General features: G+C 44.4%; 2 protein-coding genes and 1 long non-coding RNA gene across 25 annotated transcripts in view; 2 read left to right on the top strand and 1 right to left on the bottom strand.

The window, feature by feature from the left end:
* Positions 1 to 9529, bottom strand: part of RBM12B (RNA binding motif protein 12B) — a 149269-nt gene extending 139740 nt beyond the window's left edge. For 9 of the 22 annotated variants that reach the window (XR_014790057.1, XR_014790048.1, XR_014790047.1 and 6 more), the window contains exon 1: positions 5712 to 9529. Coding sequence is in view for 5 of the 22 variants with exons in the window: in XM_084849137.1 (XP_084705263.1) it covers positions 2822 to 5065 (2244 nt within the window). In the remaining 17 variants the exon portion in view is untranslated. Of the gene's footprint in view, positions 1 to 2318 lie in introns of those variants that run through there. The other 13 variants (XR_014790062.1, XR_014790060.1, XR_014790063.1 and 10 more) reach the window with 8 other exon arrangements.
* LOC146346782 (uncharacterized) lies at positions 548 to 4226 on the top strand. The gene is made up of 2 exons (XR_014790064.1): positions 548 to 1346; positions 3361 to 4226. It is a non-coding gene; the product is annotated as an uncharacterized LOC146346782 (long non-coding RNA).
* Positions 9530 to 11325: 1796 nt separating the features above from the next.
* TMEM67 (transmembrane protein 67) overlaps positions 11326 to 18937 on the top strand; it is a 38072-nt gene continuing 30460 nt past the window's right edge. The window contains exons 1-6 of one of the 2 annotated variants that reach the window (XM_084849125.1): positions 11326 to 11603; positions 13935 to 14023; positions 14138 to 14231; positions 15430 to 15529; positions 17850 to 17919; positions 18538 to 18612. In XM_084849125.1, the coding sequence (XP_084705251.1) occupies positions 11390 to 11603; positions 13935 to 14023; positions 14138 to 14231; positions 15430 to 15529; positions 17850 to 17919; positions 18538 to 18612 (642 nt within the window). In that variant the 5' untranslated portion in view covers positions 11326 to 11389. Of the gene's footprint in view, positions 11826 to 13934; positions 14024 to 14137; positions 14232 to 15429; positions 15530 to 17849; positions 17920 to 18537; positions 18613 to 18937 lie in introns of both variants that reach the window. The other variant, XM_084849126.1, reaches the window with a different exon arrangement.

Genomic DNA, 18937 nt, shown 5'->3' with positions numbered 1-18937 from the left:
ATTAAAGCCAGGAGAAAAATAAAATTTGAGTCACTAGGCCACTTTCCCATATCAGGGCATTAGCTCAAATCTACCCCTCTACAGACTAAGCTGTTTTCACCTCCTGCCCTTTTCCGTTATTTTTCATCTGCATAGGAACACAGGGTGAAAGTCCTTCATTCTGATTTATTTCTGGATTCAGAGGTAACCCATGTGGAAGCATAGTCTAGCTGGGAGAACATGGATTCCCTTGTCTGCTAACCCATGGAGAATAAGATCAATAACAATTCTGCTCTCAAAAGTAAGACAGGTCACTGCTTGAAAGGAACTTTCACTGGCATGCAAAGTAGGAATTGCCCATTGAGGACATGGTGCCCTGTCTATGCCAATCTATCCTAGATGCATTTGTTTAATGCAGGGGGTGCACAGGGCTAGCCCCAAGTGCTGAATCCAGTGTTGGCTGGGAGGCCAAGGGCCACACATGTGCACATAAACACCTCAGCATGCAAGGATTGGGTTGTTTAAACCTCTCCTTCCTTGTCCGCCAAGATTTAGGGATTACTGGGGAATGGGAGGCAAAAATTAATTACTGTCCAGTTTTTTTTTCCTTAGTCCTGCTCTTCAGCTGGGCTACAGTGAAAAGCGAGTGGGCTCCTGCCAGTTTCACAGGCCACGCACAGTGAGTCTGCAGGTTGTGCACTCCGAGTTCAAAGCATAGTGTGCGCAAGGGTATCGCCAGCTAGCCGACACAACTAACTGCTATGCCCCCTCTAGAGGAATCCTCTTCAGAAGATAACCTGGAGCCCCACAAGCCAAACCCTGCACGAGCTGCCTGTGTCTAGGGACTTTGAGGCAGATCAGGGGGATCCTGCCCCTCAAGAGAGACAGCCATTGATCCTACCCCTAGCAAAGTAGTTAGCTCCCTCTCAGACTCTGACACCAAGTGCCCACCTAGCCCCAGGGAGCACAGGCATCTAAAGGTTCAAGCTTGGCCAGCTGCCTGATGCAGAAATGCCCACCTGAGAAATAGACTCCCAAGTAAAGCTATACTCATGAGCAAGGTTCTGCTTATGAGTAGATGAGTCATCAGGTGACACTGATGGCCTGCAGCTGTGCTCTGGAGCTCTGCTCAGGCTTTAAAGCTTTCACTTCTAAGCACAGAGTACTGGAACAATGTCTGTGCACCAGCTCTCAAACTCTTACCTTGTGTTTACCTGATAACCAAGCTCTTCTCTAGACCTCCCTTTGGACTACCTACTGACCTTGCTTTTGGTACTGATCCCAATTCCCTGAAGCTCCGTCCCTACTCCACCGCAAGCAGGACACTAAGCTTCTCAGAATGATGCTGAAGATGCATATACACAGGAGTAAGTCTTCACAATGACACTTGTTTACAAGTTCTTCCACTTTTTAATCCTGTTAAAAACTATTTAATCAAGCAGCACTTTCTTCATGTTTCTAGCAGCTGTGGTAAAAAGCATATGGGCTAAACGTCATAAAAAGGGTATAACAACGCCTCCAGACAGACTTATTTTGCAGGGAGAAAATCATAAATTTGCTTTTCTTAGAGAGAATGGAGACCAATCAGGAGGCTTGCCAATACAAAGGTCCTGGGACGCTGAAGATCTGGGGAGAAATACAACTCTTGTTTAAAAGTCCTTGATAAATACTGCCATCCTAGCTGTCTTTTCCTCCTAGCATTCCGAACTCCACAGATCTTTCCTGCACCCTCTAAACAGATTTTTCCCCTGGCTTTTAGAAACACTCCAGCCACTTGGTAAAGAAGCAATAGGTTGGCACTGTCAACTATCACTACTCTAAAATTTGGGAACCCTCTGAATGGACATATTACCTCCAGTATCAGGGCCAATATGCCTCCACATGTCAGTTGCTGGGAAGATGAGCGGAAGGATGCTGTTGCACTGATGCCTATGGGAAGCCCACAAGCAGGACATCTGGTTGGCCACTATGTGAACTCTGCTGGACTAGATAGGCCTTTGGTCTGATCCAGCATGCTCTTCTTATGTTCTTATCTTGGGTCATTTTGACCAATAGCCATTAACACTGCTATCCTTAGGAAATAAGTTGGCCTGACCCTTTTAGCCCTAACTTCAGTATTTCTGTCAGCAACTCTAGTGCTTTGAGTTCCATAGACCAAACCTACCACAAGGTTTAAAAAAGTAGTCTACCGATAGTATTAATGTATTTTCTCTTGTATAGCATATAATCTGTAAGCTTTAGAGGGACAGATATGGTCTAAATTCATATTCTGCCAAAATGTAGCATTTGTTTTTTTAGGGCTGTCAGAAACTATTGGATATGAATAGGCAACACACATATAGCAGTTTACATACTTTTATTTCAAAAGGAATGCTGAGCTGATATTAACAAAAAGTCTTCCAGGTGCCATTGAACATAACAATGGGCGAAAACCCAAAAGTCTGTGGGTCAGCTTGTTAATATATACATGGGTGACACAACCTATGCTTTCTAATAGCTCCTAAAGTGTTATATTGTGTCGAACAGCACATTTAGACAAACTGCAAATGTACATGCAGCTATGGAATGGAAAACAAAAATACATGCGGTGTCATGTCTTTATTTTTATGTTAAGATATGCAGACTGCAAGGCAACACCTTGTCAGAACTGCCAAGAAGATCCAATGCAATCTTAAAAACCCTAGTTCAGCCCAAAAAAGTCTGCTGTCATTTTAAAATTAGATGAAACTATTTATAAATAATTGATGTGGCTTTTTTCATTTCCCAAGTAGAAATATGGATGTATTTTGCATGTATTAATACTGTTAAGTATCTTCACTATGCCTCCTAGGTATCTTCTCATCTACACCAAACTCAACCTAACTTTGCGTTGGCCAATTGGTCTATCATTTAAGTCATTAACAGCAGCCATTGCCTCATTATAATTTATCAGGGCAATAACAGCTTCACCAGAAGACATTCCATATTCGTTCTCATTCACAGAAAGAGATTCCGGTATGATCTTATAGCCATGGAAAAAATCTAGAATTTCATTAGGAGAAGCTCGAAACGGTATATTCTTTAATTTAATCAGTGTAACGCGATCTGAGCCACCACTGAAATTAGAGTCAGGCATAAAACGCCCATCTGGAAAACTTCCAGGAATACCTTCACCAAACTCTGTAAATGGGGCAGGGCCTCTAAAATGATCAGGTGAGCACATAAAATCATCAGATGGGCGTCTATAATCAGATGGATGCTTTAAGTTCCCCTGCATGGATGGTCCTTGTGAACCAACTGGGTAAAAATTTTCACCTCTTTCATATGCATGGAGATGGCTCTGCACCTTTTCATTTGACATTAATGAAACATTAATACCGAATTCTTGCATTTGCTCCTCAGGTATACATCTTAGAAGTACCTCTGTTCCCAAAAACCGCCGACGATTTAAGCTTTCAGCTTTCCGGGCTTGATCTTCAGATCTGAATTTGACCAACGCTTCTCCCAGTCCAATTCCTTTGTCATCATAAAGCAAATAAATATCACCATCATCAATATTAAATCCTGCAAAGAATTTCTGTACTTCAACATTTGTCACATCGAATGGAAAGTTTCTTACATATACGCATGTCTTTGAGCCAGAATATCCATCACGATTACTTTTTTCCTTTACATGATGATGTCTTTCTGGTGATCTTTTAGTTTCAGAAGATCCAGTTAACTGAAACACAGTTGTTTTGGAAATGGGAAAAATGTAAACTTGTCGACCAAAAAGACCACGCTTGTGATGGCTTAGTGCAGCCTGATAAGCTCTCTCTGATCTGAACATCACAACTGCATCCTTGTTACGTGTTTCATTATCATGCGGCTTTAAGAATGTAATCTGATTGCTAGCTACATCTGAGTCTCCAAAGAATACCATCAAATCTCTCTTCTCAACAGCAGCAGACAGATTTTTAATATGTATGTAAAACTCTTTGTTTTGAGGTGAATGAGATCGAGTTGAATCACAGAAAGGTGAAGGAGAGCGTGTTTTTACCCTCCTTGGAGGAGACTGTGAATGGCTGCGTGCCATAACCCTCCTCGGAGGTGATTGTGAATGGGTACGTGCCATAACCCTCCTTGGAGGAGACCGTAAATGGGTGTGTGCCATAACCCTCCTTGGAGGAGACCGTGAACGGATATGTGCCATAACCCTCCTTGGAGGAGACCGTGAACGGGTGCGTTTTCTTGGGTATAAGTAGCTTGGCTCTCTTCTTGAATGTTCCCTGCTTGAAGAAAAAAAATCTTTATTCAAATTATGACCAAAATGTTCAGTACTGAAAGGATGATCCATCTTTTCATGTACTCTTCCACCAAACTTAATCCATGTTTCTTCATTAGAGGGATGTACTTCTATAAATCTTGCACCCATGTACTCCCTATTACGTTGTAGCCCTTTTTTGGCATCACTTGATGTCACAAATTTTACCACACCATCTCCATTGTTTTGACCATTGCTTTTTAACAGGATCACCTCCTCCACTTGTAATCCAGAGAAGAAAGTGAGCACATCATCTTCTGTTGAGGAATAAGGCATACCACGTATAAATAAGTACACATTGTTCGACTCTCTCCTGGGCTGATTATAATTTGATTTTGAAATATCTGTATTGGTGTTTCGAGAGCCATTCGAATGAAACTCGTGCTCCAAGGGATCCATAGAATTATACCGTGATTTACTAATTCCTTTTTTAATGGCTGCAACTAAATTTGAAAGGTTGCCAACTCCAGGTGCTCCCGAATTACTAGAACCTATCCGCCTAGACCCAGTTACTGTGTCTCTTCCACCACGATCAAATCTTTTCCTGTTAATTTCTATTATATTCTGCATTTCTGTCTTGCTGCTGAGAAAGAACTCTATACGTGAATCCTTAATAAATCCTCCTGAATAGCTCATTGCTTGTCGTGCATCTTCATCTGTTGAAAATATAATAAAAGCTTCCCCCTTTTCTCCTCCAATGATATGTACACCTCCATCAGGAATATTCAATCCTGAGAAGAAACGGCGAATATCTGCAGAACCCGCAACAACAGGAAGCCCCTGTAAACGGATGACTACAGCCATTCTGAGCTCAACCCACAGCAATAATCACCTGCGGACAAAAAGGTATACATGATAGCAAGCCTTTAGTACACTGGAAAAGGACTACACCTCAAGCTATAGCATTTAAAACAGAAAGCCCTGCCTTGATCAAGGGATTTGAAATCAAAAAATAACTCCTTCATTTGGAATCTCAAGAAGCCTATTTTAATCTGAAAGCTTGCAAACATATTCAATCTGAAATTTTAGATAGCTCCACCAGCATTACCAGTCATAGAAGCCATATCAGTTATTCTAGCTATTTACAATAAAATCTATCAAACCTTTCACACCATATATTATAGTCCATCAGAACTTCTATGTAGAGGTTAAATGACAGACCAACTCTGGCCCATGCCATCTGATATCAAAAGCCTAGAAAGATTTATGACAAAAAGATGTCTCGTCACTTCCAAGCAACTAACACTGAAGTCTATTAGATTCTCAGACATCATTCTCTACCAGTAGACCAGCCCACCTCATAATGAAGCAAATTCAGTAATCCTTTTCCCATGATTTATCCTTTCCCCATGATTAGGATATCCAATCGCAAATCTTCCTTTCCAGCCACACATCTGGGAGAAAAAGCCATAATCTTGGACAATAGAACATTAACCTTTTAGACGCTTACCTGTTTCTTCTTGGAAGGCCTGATAAAGTCTGTGAAATCAACTTAACTGTGGAAAGAAAATGAAACATAATTAATGGCTAGGAAGCAGGTTTACACATTATGCCACATTACTGTGGAACCATGGTCAACATTAACAAGCCAGTAAGAAATAAAAATTGATGGCCTTATGCCAAGTTCCTTTTCCATTCCAGAGATGCAGAAAACAATTAGAAATAACCAGTTTCAACTGAACAACATCTTGGCTTGTGTATCCATTTTAGGAGGGTGCTATTACATCCTCCTATTAAATCTGATTTCAGTAAGCAATGAAAATAATGTGAGATTAATCTTCAAAAGTTCCGCAGAGATGAATATGCAAAAAAAAAACCTCTCCTCAATGTCTGTAAGCTTTGAAAGATGAAATCCCATACAAAAATAGAGGTGTCCAGTTCTTCTGAAATCCTTTTCCTTCCAGAGTGGCAAGATGTTCACCAGCAACTGACTTTTGCAATACAAAGATTATGTTGTACGAAAAATAAATCCCAAAATCAGAAATTCCAGGAAAACATACTGATATATATAGTTCCTCCACAAATGCATGGCATCACATCATGAACCAGAAAAATCCCGTATCTCTGAAGTTCAGAATATGAATACATCACAAAATTTAAAGTACACAATGTACTGACTACATCCAGAAAAACTTATGCATCCCAGCTGTCAAGTCAGTCTTTTCACAAGCTACATAGAGAGAGGAAGTAACAGAAAACTGTGCAACTCAATCCTAAATTAACCTGGAATTAAGTCTCATTGAGTTCACCATACAGAGCTTACTCAGAAATAAGCATGCACAGAATTGCACGCTTGGTGACAAAACAACCTATTCTCTAATACTTTCTATAGGAACACATTCAATTCAAAATGTTCTACAAACAGAACATTATTACTAGAGCCCGAGTCATCTGTGACTGATTTGCAGGACCAAAAAAGCCAAAGATTATGAAGCATCTCACCTTCAATCCTGTAAAAATGCCCCAACCCAGCCTACTTCCTCCCATTCCCACAAAAGCACACAACGGGCCTGTTCAGACACACCGGGGGGGGGGGGGGGTAGGGTAACTACAGAGTGGAGGTTAGCAAAACCACAACACGCGGGCCCATCACATGACAGGGAACCACACAGTGCTGCGTGGTTCCGCTAACCACCTCCCTTCGTAGTTACCTTGCGATCTTCCCGGCATGGTTACTGAGCATCCCGTCATCCTCCATGAAGTGAACAGGCTCCTGGCAGCCACTCTGGCAGCCAAAATGCAGTGCAACCATAGAGAAAGTCCACAGCAGCTAGAGCATCACCCTGCAGCGGCAGACTCTATGGTTGTGGCCTGGAAGTCCTCCTCAGCCCATGTAACCACCAGGGAGCCCCACTAGATGACATGGTAAGCCACCCTGGGGCCCGTTAGCCCTTTTGCAGGGGAATGGTTAGCAGGCATGGCTTAATAACTATGGGGAACGTGGTTTTCTACACACACACACACACACCCCAACTACATGAAGCCACCGTGGTTAGTGGAAGTTCCCTAATCAGCATGGCTTCGTGTTACGTGTGAATGGGGCCAACACCAATCTGTACAGTTTTCTCAAAAGGTCTTTCAGTTGAGAAGATTGATCCATTTGTGCTCTAGCAGTGCTATCCATATCAGAGTGAAATTACTGGCAATATTCCCATTGATATTAGTGGAGATGGATAACAATTACTCAAAGGCTCAACATATTTTTTCAGCAATAAATTACAGAAGAACTCATAACAAATACTAAGAACGCTACAACTATTCTAAATGTTCCTGGGCAACTCAGAGTTCCACAAACACCATGGATAAAAGCTAACCATGTCCTTCAGAGAAGAACCAATATTTCATTTATTAAACTATTTACATCCCGCCTTTCAACCCAACTGGGGCCTCCATAGCAGCTACAATCACAGCCTTTATATAAGGCACGGGTTTTTTTTAATACCTCTGGAGCCTGAACTGAACAAGATAGCAGATTAACAGTTTATCGTTGCAGCAGCTCCTAATTAGATCAGTCACAAAAGGAGAAAAAGATATAAAACATCAAACGAGTAGTTTAGCCTGCAAGCCTATACCTACTTACCTGGGAGTGAGTCCCCCTGAACTCAATGGGGCTTACTTCTGAGTAGACATGTACAGGACTGCACTGTTAGCCTGCAATCCTAGACACACTCACCTGAGTGTAAGTCCCACTGAACTCCATGGGACATCCATCCCAGCAGATGAGCATAGGATAGCACTACCGATCTCCAAAACAGCTCTTGGAAAACTAGCTAAAGAGGTTTTATGGGAGAAGAGCTAAGTAGCTGCCAAAAAAATTCGCAGACCAGATCATATTATATTACCATACTTAAATAGATGCTTAGATGTATCATTTGCGTGCAAGAGGTGGTATATACACAGAATGGTTATTCCCAGTTTTAAAAAGCCCGTTGTGTATTTTAATTCCTGTGTAATTGTGAGAAAGTTAAAAGGAAGCAAGCATATCAGTTCCTGTTAAAATGGGCATGCATACACCTATGCTTGAACTATTTGCTTGCATTATCACTACTAAAGTAATGCCTGGTCTACTCCTTCCCCGAGTAGAATAAGATGCACAGCAGAACTCTGGGGCAGCCAGGTATGATGACTTCAATAACCACAATCCTGTCAGGAAAACAATACACTCCAGTACAGAGTATGTGAGAAGTAGGCAAAACACACCCTCTTGAGCGACTAGTGTTGTTCATTGTCATTTATTCCCCGCCCCCTGCCTCAAGTAAATGCTGTGGCTAGGGGGGTATCTGAACACATGGTAGTTGCAAGGCAGCCACCAACAGACAAAATCATTTGATAAAACAAGGTTTGCCTGAGACCGGTTTTCTTAGTCCTGTGTAGTCTTCACGTGGCAGTTCCTGTAAAATCCCAACACACTCCTAGGTAAAACTGATTCAGAATGATCCAGTGCGCTCCGAGGAATTCCCATTAAACCAACCAACCAACCGAGTACACGTGGGAAAAGAACTTATGCGACTTGGAGGACAAAAGAAGAAAAAAACAAGTCCAAATCCGCGATGACCTTCTTCGGGTATACAGTAACTGATCAAATCAAGCACTTTTACCAGGGAGACAGGATTCTTCCCTCCCCTCCGCCCCATCCCCATGGCTTGGAAGGAACGCGCAAAATAATCCTAAAGGCAGCACTATCTTTTATCAGCGAGTGGGGAAGGCATAGGCGCGGCCTTCCCCACAGCAGTCACCAGAGTCGCCCTGACACCGCTCACGCCAAAATTAATCCGTTTTCAATTACCACCCACCGGAATATCGCTCGGCCCACAGGTTCTACGCGGCAGTGGGATCATCGTAAGGGGTGGGGAAGGGGGGAGAGAGAAAGACTTCTGCAGCTGAGGCGGCCACTACCGAAGCCCGCCTCACCTCACACACGCGCGCGCCTAAGCACTGCGACGACCCGTTCGCGGTTCACTTCTACTGACCAGGCCCGTCTGGGTCGAGTGAGCCTGTGAGGGCGACCGGGCAAGGAACCACACAACGTGTTTATCTAAGTTCGTCAGGCCAAACTCCGCAGCCGCTTCCCAGGCTTCTCCCCTGTCCCCGCCGGGTCCGCCAATGTGCCTCGTCCGCACACGCGGCCACGCCGACTGTAAGACGAGCGCGACTCGAATCCCTCAAGCAACAGCGCCTACTCTCCCCTCGCTCTAGCTTACAAGCAGAGCGCCGAAACGCCAGGGACAAAATGGCAGCCGCCCTCCGCCGCCACCCGGAGTCCGACTCAAGAGAGTGCGGGAGGACAACTGCCCTTGCGCATGCGTTCAAGGCCCACGGCTCTAGGGGAGCCGTCTCGAGGAGAAGCGCGCATGCGTGCACTGCGCCGGAAGCTCGAGGCTTCGCCGAACCTCCTTTGTGCTGCTGCTTCCGTTAGTAACTGCACATGCGCAGAAGAAGGGGAAATTAAATCTTTGTCTATAGATCAGCCTCGTTTGCTGACTTATTCGTAATTTATGTTCGTAATTCGACTGTGGGATGTTAGCAGTCAGTTTTCTGCATCGGTCTTTTTTCTTCGCTGTCCAGTTTTAAAATGCAAAAGAAATATCTGTGGTCATTTGGCTTCCTGACAGTGTTTACCATAACTCAGCCATAAACTTAACTTTGCGTAGTGTTTCTATCCAAAATAGAATACGGGTGTTGTGGGGTTCCATGCGTGTTTATTTGTGTTTGAATTCTTGGTATCCTTTCAACAGTATTCTTTTTTTTTTTTTTGGAAGTAACTCATAACGGGAGTCTTATAAGTGTACTGTGATTGACCTGGCATCTGCACAATGATATTAAGGAAACTTTGTTTACAAATAAATGCCTTCATGGGCTGGTGTGAAATATCTATCTCGGAGTTTTGTTGTTGTTCAGTCGTTAAGTCATGTCTGACTCTTCGTGACCCCATGGCCATAGCATGCCAGGCCTTCCTGTCCTCCGCTCTCTCCCAGAGTGTGCTCAAGTTCATCTCGGAATTTTAATCCAGTGCTATGATTTCTGCCCTGATTTGGATAACGATAAAGCGATTAGGATTGTGACCCGATATACCCGATTACCTGGGAGTGAGGCCTATTGAATTAAGTGAGGATTTACTTCTGCGTAGACATACATAGGATTGCGCTGTAGAGGGATCACTGTTGTTGGTTTAGGAATAAAATTTCCGGAGGGGTAGCCGCCTTAGTCAGTGGCACTTTAAAGACCAACGAATGTATAGCATAACCTTTTCTCCACTTCATCAGAAGCATGAAGTGGAATTCTCAACTGAGATGATTACATTGAGGGCTACATTTCGCACATCTGATGAAGTGAATTCTATTCCATGACAACTTTTGCCTAGATATAGAGTCATCGCAAGAGAGAATATTTTGTTGCTGTTCAGTCGTTAAATCGTGTCTGACTCTTCATGACCCCATGAACCATAGCACGCCAGGCCTTCCTGTCCTCCGCTCTCTCCCGGAGCGTTGTTGTTGTTCAGTCGTTCAGTCGTGTCCGACTCTTCGTGACCCCATGGACCATAGCACGCCAGGCCTTCCTGTCCTGCGCTCTCTCCCGGAGTGTGCTCAAGTTCATATTCATTGCATCGGTGATGCTATCTAGCCATCTCATCCTCTGCCGTCCCCTTCTCCTTTTGCCTTCAGTCTTTCCCAGCATCAGGGTCTTTTCCAGGGAGTTTTCTCTTCGCATCAGGTGGCCAAAATATTGGAGCTTCAGCTTCAGTATCTGTCCTTCCAATGAGCACTCAGGGTTGATTTCCTTTAGGATGGACTGATTTGACCTCCTTGCAGTCCAGGGGACTCGTAAGAGTCTTCTCCAGCACCACAGTTCGAAAGCATCAATTCTTCGGCGCTCAGCCTTCGGCTCCCGGAGCGTGCTCAAGTTCATATTCATTGCATCGTTGATGCTATCTAGCCATCTCATCCTCTGCCTAATGCATGACTGAGCTGTACCCCCAATTTTCTCCTATTTCCACTGGACGGAGAGAAACAGACGCACACAGTCTCTCCTTGCTTCTTTTGACCCCTCTGGCTTCCCGTAGGCATGAGGTTCAGGGCCCGCCTTTCTAACTAAGAGCGGGAGTGGCCGTTGGCTGCGCCGCTGTGACAGATGGGCGGGTCCGAGGCCTCAGTAGCCATGGCGACGCCGCGGCGCTGGGTTGGCGTGGCGCTGCTCTTGCTGCCTCTGAGCGCGGGACTTTCGGACGGCCAAGGCTTCTTCCTCCCCCTGCGTCGGCCGCAGGGCTGCGATGGGACCCATTACTTCAGTATCGCCAGCTTGGCTTGCGGACAGTGCGGGGCCTCCCAGAGAAAAAGCGCTCGGGGTGAGGCGACCTCGACGACCACGACTCACTCGGGCTGAGGAGGGGGAGCTGCAGCAGCCACCGCTCCCGGCGGAGAAGGATCCTGCGGAGGCCTGGACCCCCGCCCGCCCTCCCGTTTGGGGCAAAACCTCCTCCGCCTCCTGCTCATAGTCAGAGGGGGGCGGTGCAGGCCCGGCCCGCTCGCGGCATAGGTCGGGGGCGGGGGGGCAGTAATGCAGCTAGGTAATCCTAGATTCTGGCTTTAGTGGTCTTGGGCGGGGGGAGCTTTAAACACTTTTGAACCCCTTCACTAATATTTCTATTCCATCCCACACACGCCACCATTCTCTGCTTTATAGCTGCTTCTACATTCCTGATGCGTTAGAGCAAAAAGCAGGAGAGGTTATGTTCTTTGCTAGTCACTGCTACAGTTGAGCGAGCAGGGAGCAGTCGTTGCCAGTCCTTGATCACTCAGCTCCTTTCTCCTGCTAGGCAGCATGGCAGTTGGAACCAATGTAGTCCCAGGTACCCCACAACAGGTATGGGCACTGGCCTCAGTTGAACTGCTTGTCAGTTCAGATCAAGTGTGCATGCAGCTGTCACCTCCTCCCACTAGGAATCGCCTGCCTTCTCCCAATATTCACTGCAGCCCAGAGGGAGGAGGGGTCAGGCAAAGAAGGCAGCCCACAGACTCTACTCACCTACCTGCGCCACCCCTGCTGGCAGCGTTGTGATTAGAAGTGTGCTCCCTGGGCAGCCTAGCAGGTTCTTGTTGCAATAGAGATGCGACAGGTAGAGGTGGTTCTTCCTAGTCTCCGCTCATTTCTTACCTACTTCCACGCTAGCCTTTCTGGGCAGAGCACTGGTTCATAGTGGGCCTAGCAGGCCCACTAACCTTCACTCTTCTTCAGCCCAGAGACTGAGTGCAGGTGAGTGAGTAGAAGAAGTGCCTTTCTCTTGTGGCCATCGCCTCTGCTCATGCGCTCAGATGCTTTCTCCCTCTAGGTAGTGCAGAGGTCTACTGTACCACCCAGAAGGAGAGGATAAGCAAGCAGAGGTGGCAGCAAGGAGCTGCAGCCTCCAGTATCTTACCTTCCCTCTGGACAGCACAGCACTAAAGATTGGTGCTGCTGGGCCGAACCCCAACCGCTGTGCCACCCAGAGGGGGTGAGAAAGAATAGATGACCAAGCAAGCAGAGGTTACGGTGCCTGCATGGAGCCACCCCCACTTGTCTTCTCCTTCTGGAAACCACAGCACTCCCAAATGCTGCACTGCCTGGAGAGTGCAAGGGCAAGCAAGTCTAGGCAGCAACTGTTCCCTGCAACAACCTCCACTGCTTGCTCACATGAACACCAACAGCACTGCAGGGGGCAGCCACTACCCACACTTTTTTTCTAGGTGATGTGGTTGGGATTTGGCATACTGGGTGCAGGGAGGACAGTGGAGGTCCTACCCTCATGTTGCTAAGAGATTCACGAAACCTGGAACCAGCCTGCCAATCCCCTCAGAGTTTTGCCTCTCTTAAGGTTGCGCCTCTCAGTCAGGTCTGCTTTTGGCTCTTGGGAACTGCTATGGAACAAGCACCGTCAGACTAGAATGGTGGCAGAAATTTATTTATTTATTGCAGTTTTAACCTGCCCAATAACCCAGTTTCTTTGGGTGGTGTACAATACATTAAAAACATACAATATTAAAAATAGTGAATAAAAACAGCACCCAACAAAACCAAGATAAAGCCAACAACAAAGAGTAAAAACAAAGAGTAGATAGAAAAAAAGGCCTACAACTTCCAGCATGCCCCAGCCAGCCATTGCTGGCTGGGGCATGCTGGAAGTTGTAGGCCTTTTTTCTGTCTAAACATGCATAGGATTGCGCCTTTAAGCACACAAAACCAAAGTAAAAAGAGGAAGGCAGTTCCTGAGAGCTGTCTGTAGTAGTAGTGGTTGTAGTAATAATTTTAATTACTATTTATCAACATCCTAACCACTATTTTTTATATACTGCCCTTCCTCCAAACAGCTTACATGTCCCCCTTACTCACATACACTTATTTTATTCTCACATCAACCCTGAGTGGTAGGTTAGGCTGAGAGTATGTAGCTGGCCCAGAATTACCCAGTTAACTTCATAGCAGAGGCTGGAGTTTGAACCTGAGTCTCCCCAAGCAGAGTCCAACTCTCACTGCTAAATCACACAGAATTGTGGGAAACTGTGGAGGTTCCTTAAACACCTATGCAAGCCAACAGAGACAGGGTCATTCAGTACATGCGTCTGGGAGATAACTTTGTTGGAGCAGACTTGTTTTTAAATTGTAGCAGCTGAAATATAACAAGTTATTGCATATCTTTCAGGTACTTCGTGTGCTTGTCTACCAGGTTTCAAGATAGTTTCTGATAATGGTGGAACTTCTATTATGTGTGAAAAATGTCCAGACAGCATGGTAATTGTTATACCTGCAATAAGTCTAAATAGCTTCTGTTATAAACAATGTATATGTGTATCTTCTTTCTCAGATGCTATAGTGAGCTTTAAAATATGCAAATCTTTTGTTTAGAGTGGAGTTACTCAAGATGGATGGGACTGCATAACTTGCCCTAATGGCTTAACTGCTGAAGGAAAATGCAAATGCTCTGTTAATGAGATCTTGGGTAAGAATTCTGTGAAGTTATTCATTGGGTCATCATACCTGATTTTTCTAGCAGAAAAACCCACACTGAACATTTTGTATGGGTTGTATCCAACACTTTCATTCCATGAATAGAGGGAATTTCTCTTAATGGGAAGAGAGTTGCAAAAACAGGAGTGATTCTTCTGCTTATGGAATGAAAAGATTGGATACAATCCTATATCTTCATGTACAGAACATGCAACAAAAATAGATCCCCCTGTACCAAATAGTATGCTGTATTTTGGGAATATAATTCTTGTGGCTATTTTGCTATTGGTACCTCAGCTTAAATAAAAAGTCTCATCACGAAGTCAGTAATACATTGATAAGAGACACAAAATTGAACATACAAGAATATTAAGCTGCTTTACACCAGTCAGATGACTGATCTAGCTGTACTCTGACTAGAGTGGCTTTCTAAGGCGGCAGGTTTCCCTGCTTCCTGCAATTGTTTTATCCAGAGGTGAGGAACCTGTGGCTGTCAAGATTTTGTTGGACTTTAACTCCCATCAGCCCCAGCCAGTATGGCTAATGGTCAGGGGTGATAGACTAACAGTTGTAGACTAAAAACTTCTGGGCAGCTGCAGGTTCCCCACCCCTGCTTTAATCCCTGGAAATGCCAGGAGTTGAACCTGGGACCTTCTGCATGCCAAAGAGGTGCTCTACCTTTCAGTTGTAGTCCCCCTCCCCGCTCCACATGCAAATTATCCTCTGACACCATTGTTCCCATTGATGAAGGCTGTAGTGCAGAACTGTGCTGAGGGAGACTTCCGTCATGACATCACTAAATCAATTGTTACACAATTAATTTCTGGGACTAAGAGATCCCATCCATGCATGCAAAACACTTCCATGCTTGCCTGGGGAGGCAGCTGATTTTCTGTTCCAGCTGCAGGGTCTCATGCCGCATGGAATACCACTCCAGAGGGTCCCCAGATTTTTAGGAGTGGTTTTTCAGTATCCAACAGAGGCTATGGAAAGAAGGGCATCCCTGGAAAACCCCAGCATCTGTACAGAATACTCAATGGCTCTTTGAGTCATGGCCAAGATTTCAGAATCTGTGATTCATGAGTACTGGGCAATGTAAACTGAAACCTCTAGATTTGCATGCCATTCATGCACAAATATAACTTGATACTGAATGTAACGTTGCTGTTCATGTTCATTCTTTAACTTAGTGGAAAGAAACACTAATGGTGAATTGTTGAAAGCCGCATTATGTGTTCAGTGTGATGGAAAGGAGCAGTCATTTGCTACTTCAAATGCATTAAGTAACATGTAAGTGTATGTATATGTATATATATATATATGTATATGTATATGTATATATTGGTATAGCATTGGAATAAGAAGTATGATTAACATTTCTTATTCACTCCCACCCAAGTACATGAAACTGGAAGTAAGAGTAATTTGATATAGGTTCACAAAAAGTTGCAGTAACAAGGTTTGCAAAGTGCCCCTGTGTTTAAGAAGATATTGGGCTAATTCAGACACAACATTCCCTGTTTAATATTACATAATATATTAAGATGGGATCAAGTGTCAGGCCTGCGCACTTTCCCCTCCTTCTCCTCCTTTTGTGTAATGGCTATGATACTATTATCCTGGTGTCTTCAAACTAGTCATGTTTAATATTTTCAATCCTGGAACCCACCACTAGCCCAAGTGTGCATGCTGGAACCCACTTCTTAATTTTTAAGCATATGTTTGCGTGGTGGGGGCTTTGCTGCTAGTATGACCAACTTAGATCAGGCTGCAACACAACAGTGGGCCATGACTCCCCAGCTGAAGGCCGATGCTTTAAACCAGAATTCCGTATAACATCTGAAATGGGGAGCTATGGTTTAATGTCAGTTTGTAACCGGAATCTTAAACCAGGATCAAATCATGATATTGTCAAGGGCTCCTTGGAGGCCTCTCTCAGTCTAATCCAGTAGCCAAGTCCAGACACAGACAATGGGATTCCTTTCAAAGCTTTATTCTTCTTTTACAACTTAACAACTCTACCGTTTGCAACTAGATCTGAGCAGCACAGCACCTATGCCCTAAGTTGGAACAGTTGGTCCCCGTTTGAAAGGGAATTACTGGCAGACCCCTGAACTTAAGGACTAGGGAGAGTCCCTCCCCTTTTCCCTTGGATCCTCTGGGCGCAGCCGTTGTTTGCACGCCAACCGGGCACTACGCCTCCTTTCTGCACCCTCCATTTGGCGCCGCTCTCTGCGTCGGCATCGCGCGTCCACCAAGTCTGCTATCCGCGCTCTGTCACTCCCTGGACTGCTATCTAAGCTAGGAATGCTGGTGGGAGGAATCTCTGCCAGCTGTTGGCCCTGGGAAAGAGGAGCGCGCTCCTCTCCCAGGAGCAACTGCTCTTCCTCAGAATCAGAACTACTCTGGGATTCTATGGGCTCAGTGTCCACCCTGACAGATATAAGATCCTAGTTACTAAACTAACATTAAGCCATAGTTCCCATTTGGATATAACAGGGAGCTATAGTTCAAAGTAATCAGAATCAGTGCATAAAAGCTGGTGAGAGGGGACAGGCAAGGGTGGAAGTGCAGGCCCAATGAATTCCTGGCTTTCTATATCTTAGTTTAAGAAACTGGGAACATTGATTGTTCGGTATTCATGTTCAGCCCAATATTCCATTGTTTCTGGAATACACCTTATAAGAGCAGCAGTTTTTCTGCATAGATGAACAAAGGCTTTCTGTGAACTGAGATTGTGTCCAACTTAACACCCTATTAAAAACTTGGATCACTTTCAGTGGTATAACCTGTATGTGATTAATGCAAATAAGTTATCAAATAAAGAGGTCAAGAGAAAGCTGTATAGTTGTTAATATCTGTGTCCTTGGTTACAATTCAGTAAGTAAGTACCATAAGCATAGCTGGGGCTTTTTCATTGTCAGCTACAGGATAGATCTCTGCTCTCCAATGCAATTTCATTATTAAAAATTACTAGCATATTTGGTTGTGGGATCGCTTCATGGAAGCCTGTGCTATAGTGGGATCAGGTGTCAGTAAGATGTCTGATACAGTGGAGGCTGGTGGCCCCGATTTCAGTGGGGCTGTGAATCCATTCTGGGTTTCAGTCAGAACTCTAAAGGAGCTATTCAAAGTGCTGAACTCTATCCCCAAAATAGGTTCAGAACATTGGATAGCTGCCTTAGAGTTCTGGCTGGTTCTGACTGAAGCCCAGAATGAATCCACAGCCCTACTGAAATCATAGCCACCAGCCTCCACTCCTCTGGTAGGTGATTCATCTCTACTTGTCTTAGGTTTTCTCCTGGCTAATTCTGTGTCGTCCAGCAGCATTGCCATGGTGCAACTACATCACTTCTGGATGTGGGGCCTATTGTTGATATTGCAGCACTGAATCATACTAGTGCTCTACACAGGTTAACCATGATGCTAGTACCACAGGACACCTTCAGTTGGAATGTTGGTACAGCAGCCATTGCATCCTGTTGTGAAAGCTAATTTGAAACACAAGGTCCAACACTCAGTATCATTCTTCATAGTATAGCAAAATACCATCTTGAACTTTCTACAGTAGGGCTATTACATTCTTCACATTTTATTTTATCTTTTATAGGTGTATAAGATGTGAACCAACATTCATCAGTGTAAACAAGTCGTGTAGCTGTTCCGAGCCAAATATTTTAGTAAGTGCAATGAAACAGTATGTAGGAGAAACAGTGTGGGTTGTATCGCATTCTGGAAGGTTTGGTCACACAAGCTGCCTCCATCCAATTTTCACCAGTTCTTCTCTTCCATTGCAGCAGCCAGCCACCCCAACCAACACAAACACCACATCCTGGGTCTTTCCTGAGGGTCCACTTATCCTCAGGAGAGGCTTCATCAGGAAGCACAGGAGGCTGCAGTGGTGGGAGGAGGTTGTACAATTAGATGTCTAGATTATATAACTCTGAATTCAACCCTCAGAATTAGATTCAGAAATCCTGTAATTCAACTCACAGAATGCTCATGGGGGGAGGGGAGGGGATTTTCACCAATTCCATCTGCCCTCTGCAGCCCCCACCAGAGGGTTTCTCTAGAACAGCATGAGAGGTGGTGCAGGAGGCCTCAGCAGGAAGTCAGCGAAAATCACCTTGCCTGCCTCTTCGTGAAACTGCAGCCTCTGGGTCTGCTGGATCTCTACCCCTTACTGAATGGAAAGAGCCCTTCCATTTGTAAAAGGGCTACCCTGGATCCAAGCCTCTTCTCTCTCTGAAACTAGATATACTCATAATTTGAACGTTTAAAAAATGTTGTCTTTTCAGACAGGAGGTTTATGTTTCAGAAGCACTGGAAATTTTCCTCCAAAGGGAATTGCAACTGTACGCTTTGGAAAGCTAGTAAGTCATAGTTATAGTCACTTCATTTGTATACTGCCTTTCTGCAGACATTACATTTAAGGCAGTTTGCAACATGTAAAATGAGCACACACGTACATAATCCAGCAACAATATAAATGCGTCATCAACAATACATCCATAGTACATTAATATGAAAAACGATTCACTTTCATATCAAAACAGGAAAGTACAGTAACAATAAACAAATCTATCATTCATATATTTATCCACTAGTCAATAATATAACAGTACTTTCATTATATTAAGCAGATAATGAATTAATTGTATTATTTAATTTTATCCATTATTTAACCTCCTTTAGTTG

The sequence above is a fragment of the Heloderma suspectum genome, chromosome 4 (genome assembly GCF_057233095.1).
Source record: "Heloderma suspectum isolate Gila_16-S chromosome 4, 16-S_ref, whole genome shotgun sequence".
Taxonomy (NCBI): Eukaryota; Metazoa; Chordata; class Lepidosauria; order Squamata; family Helodermatidae; genus Heloderma; species Heloderma suspectum.
Note: the sequence above shows the minus strand (reverse complement) of the source record. Positions and strands in the feature narration are given on the sequence as shown.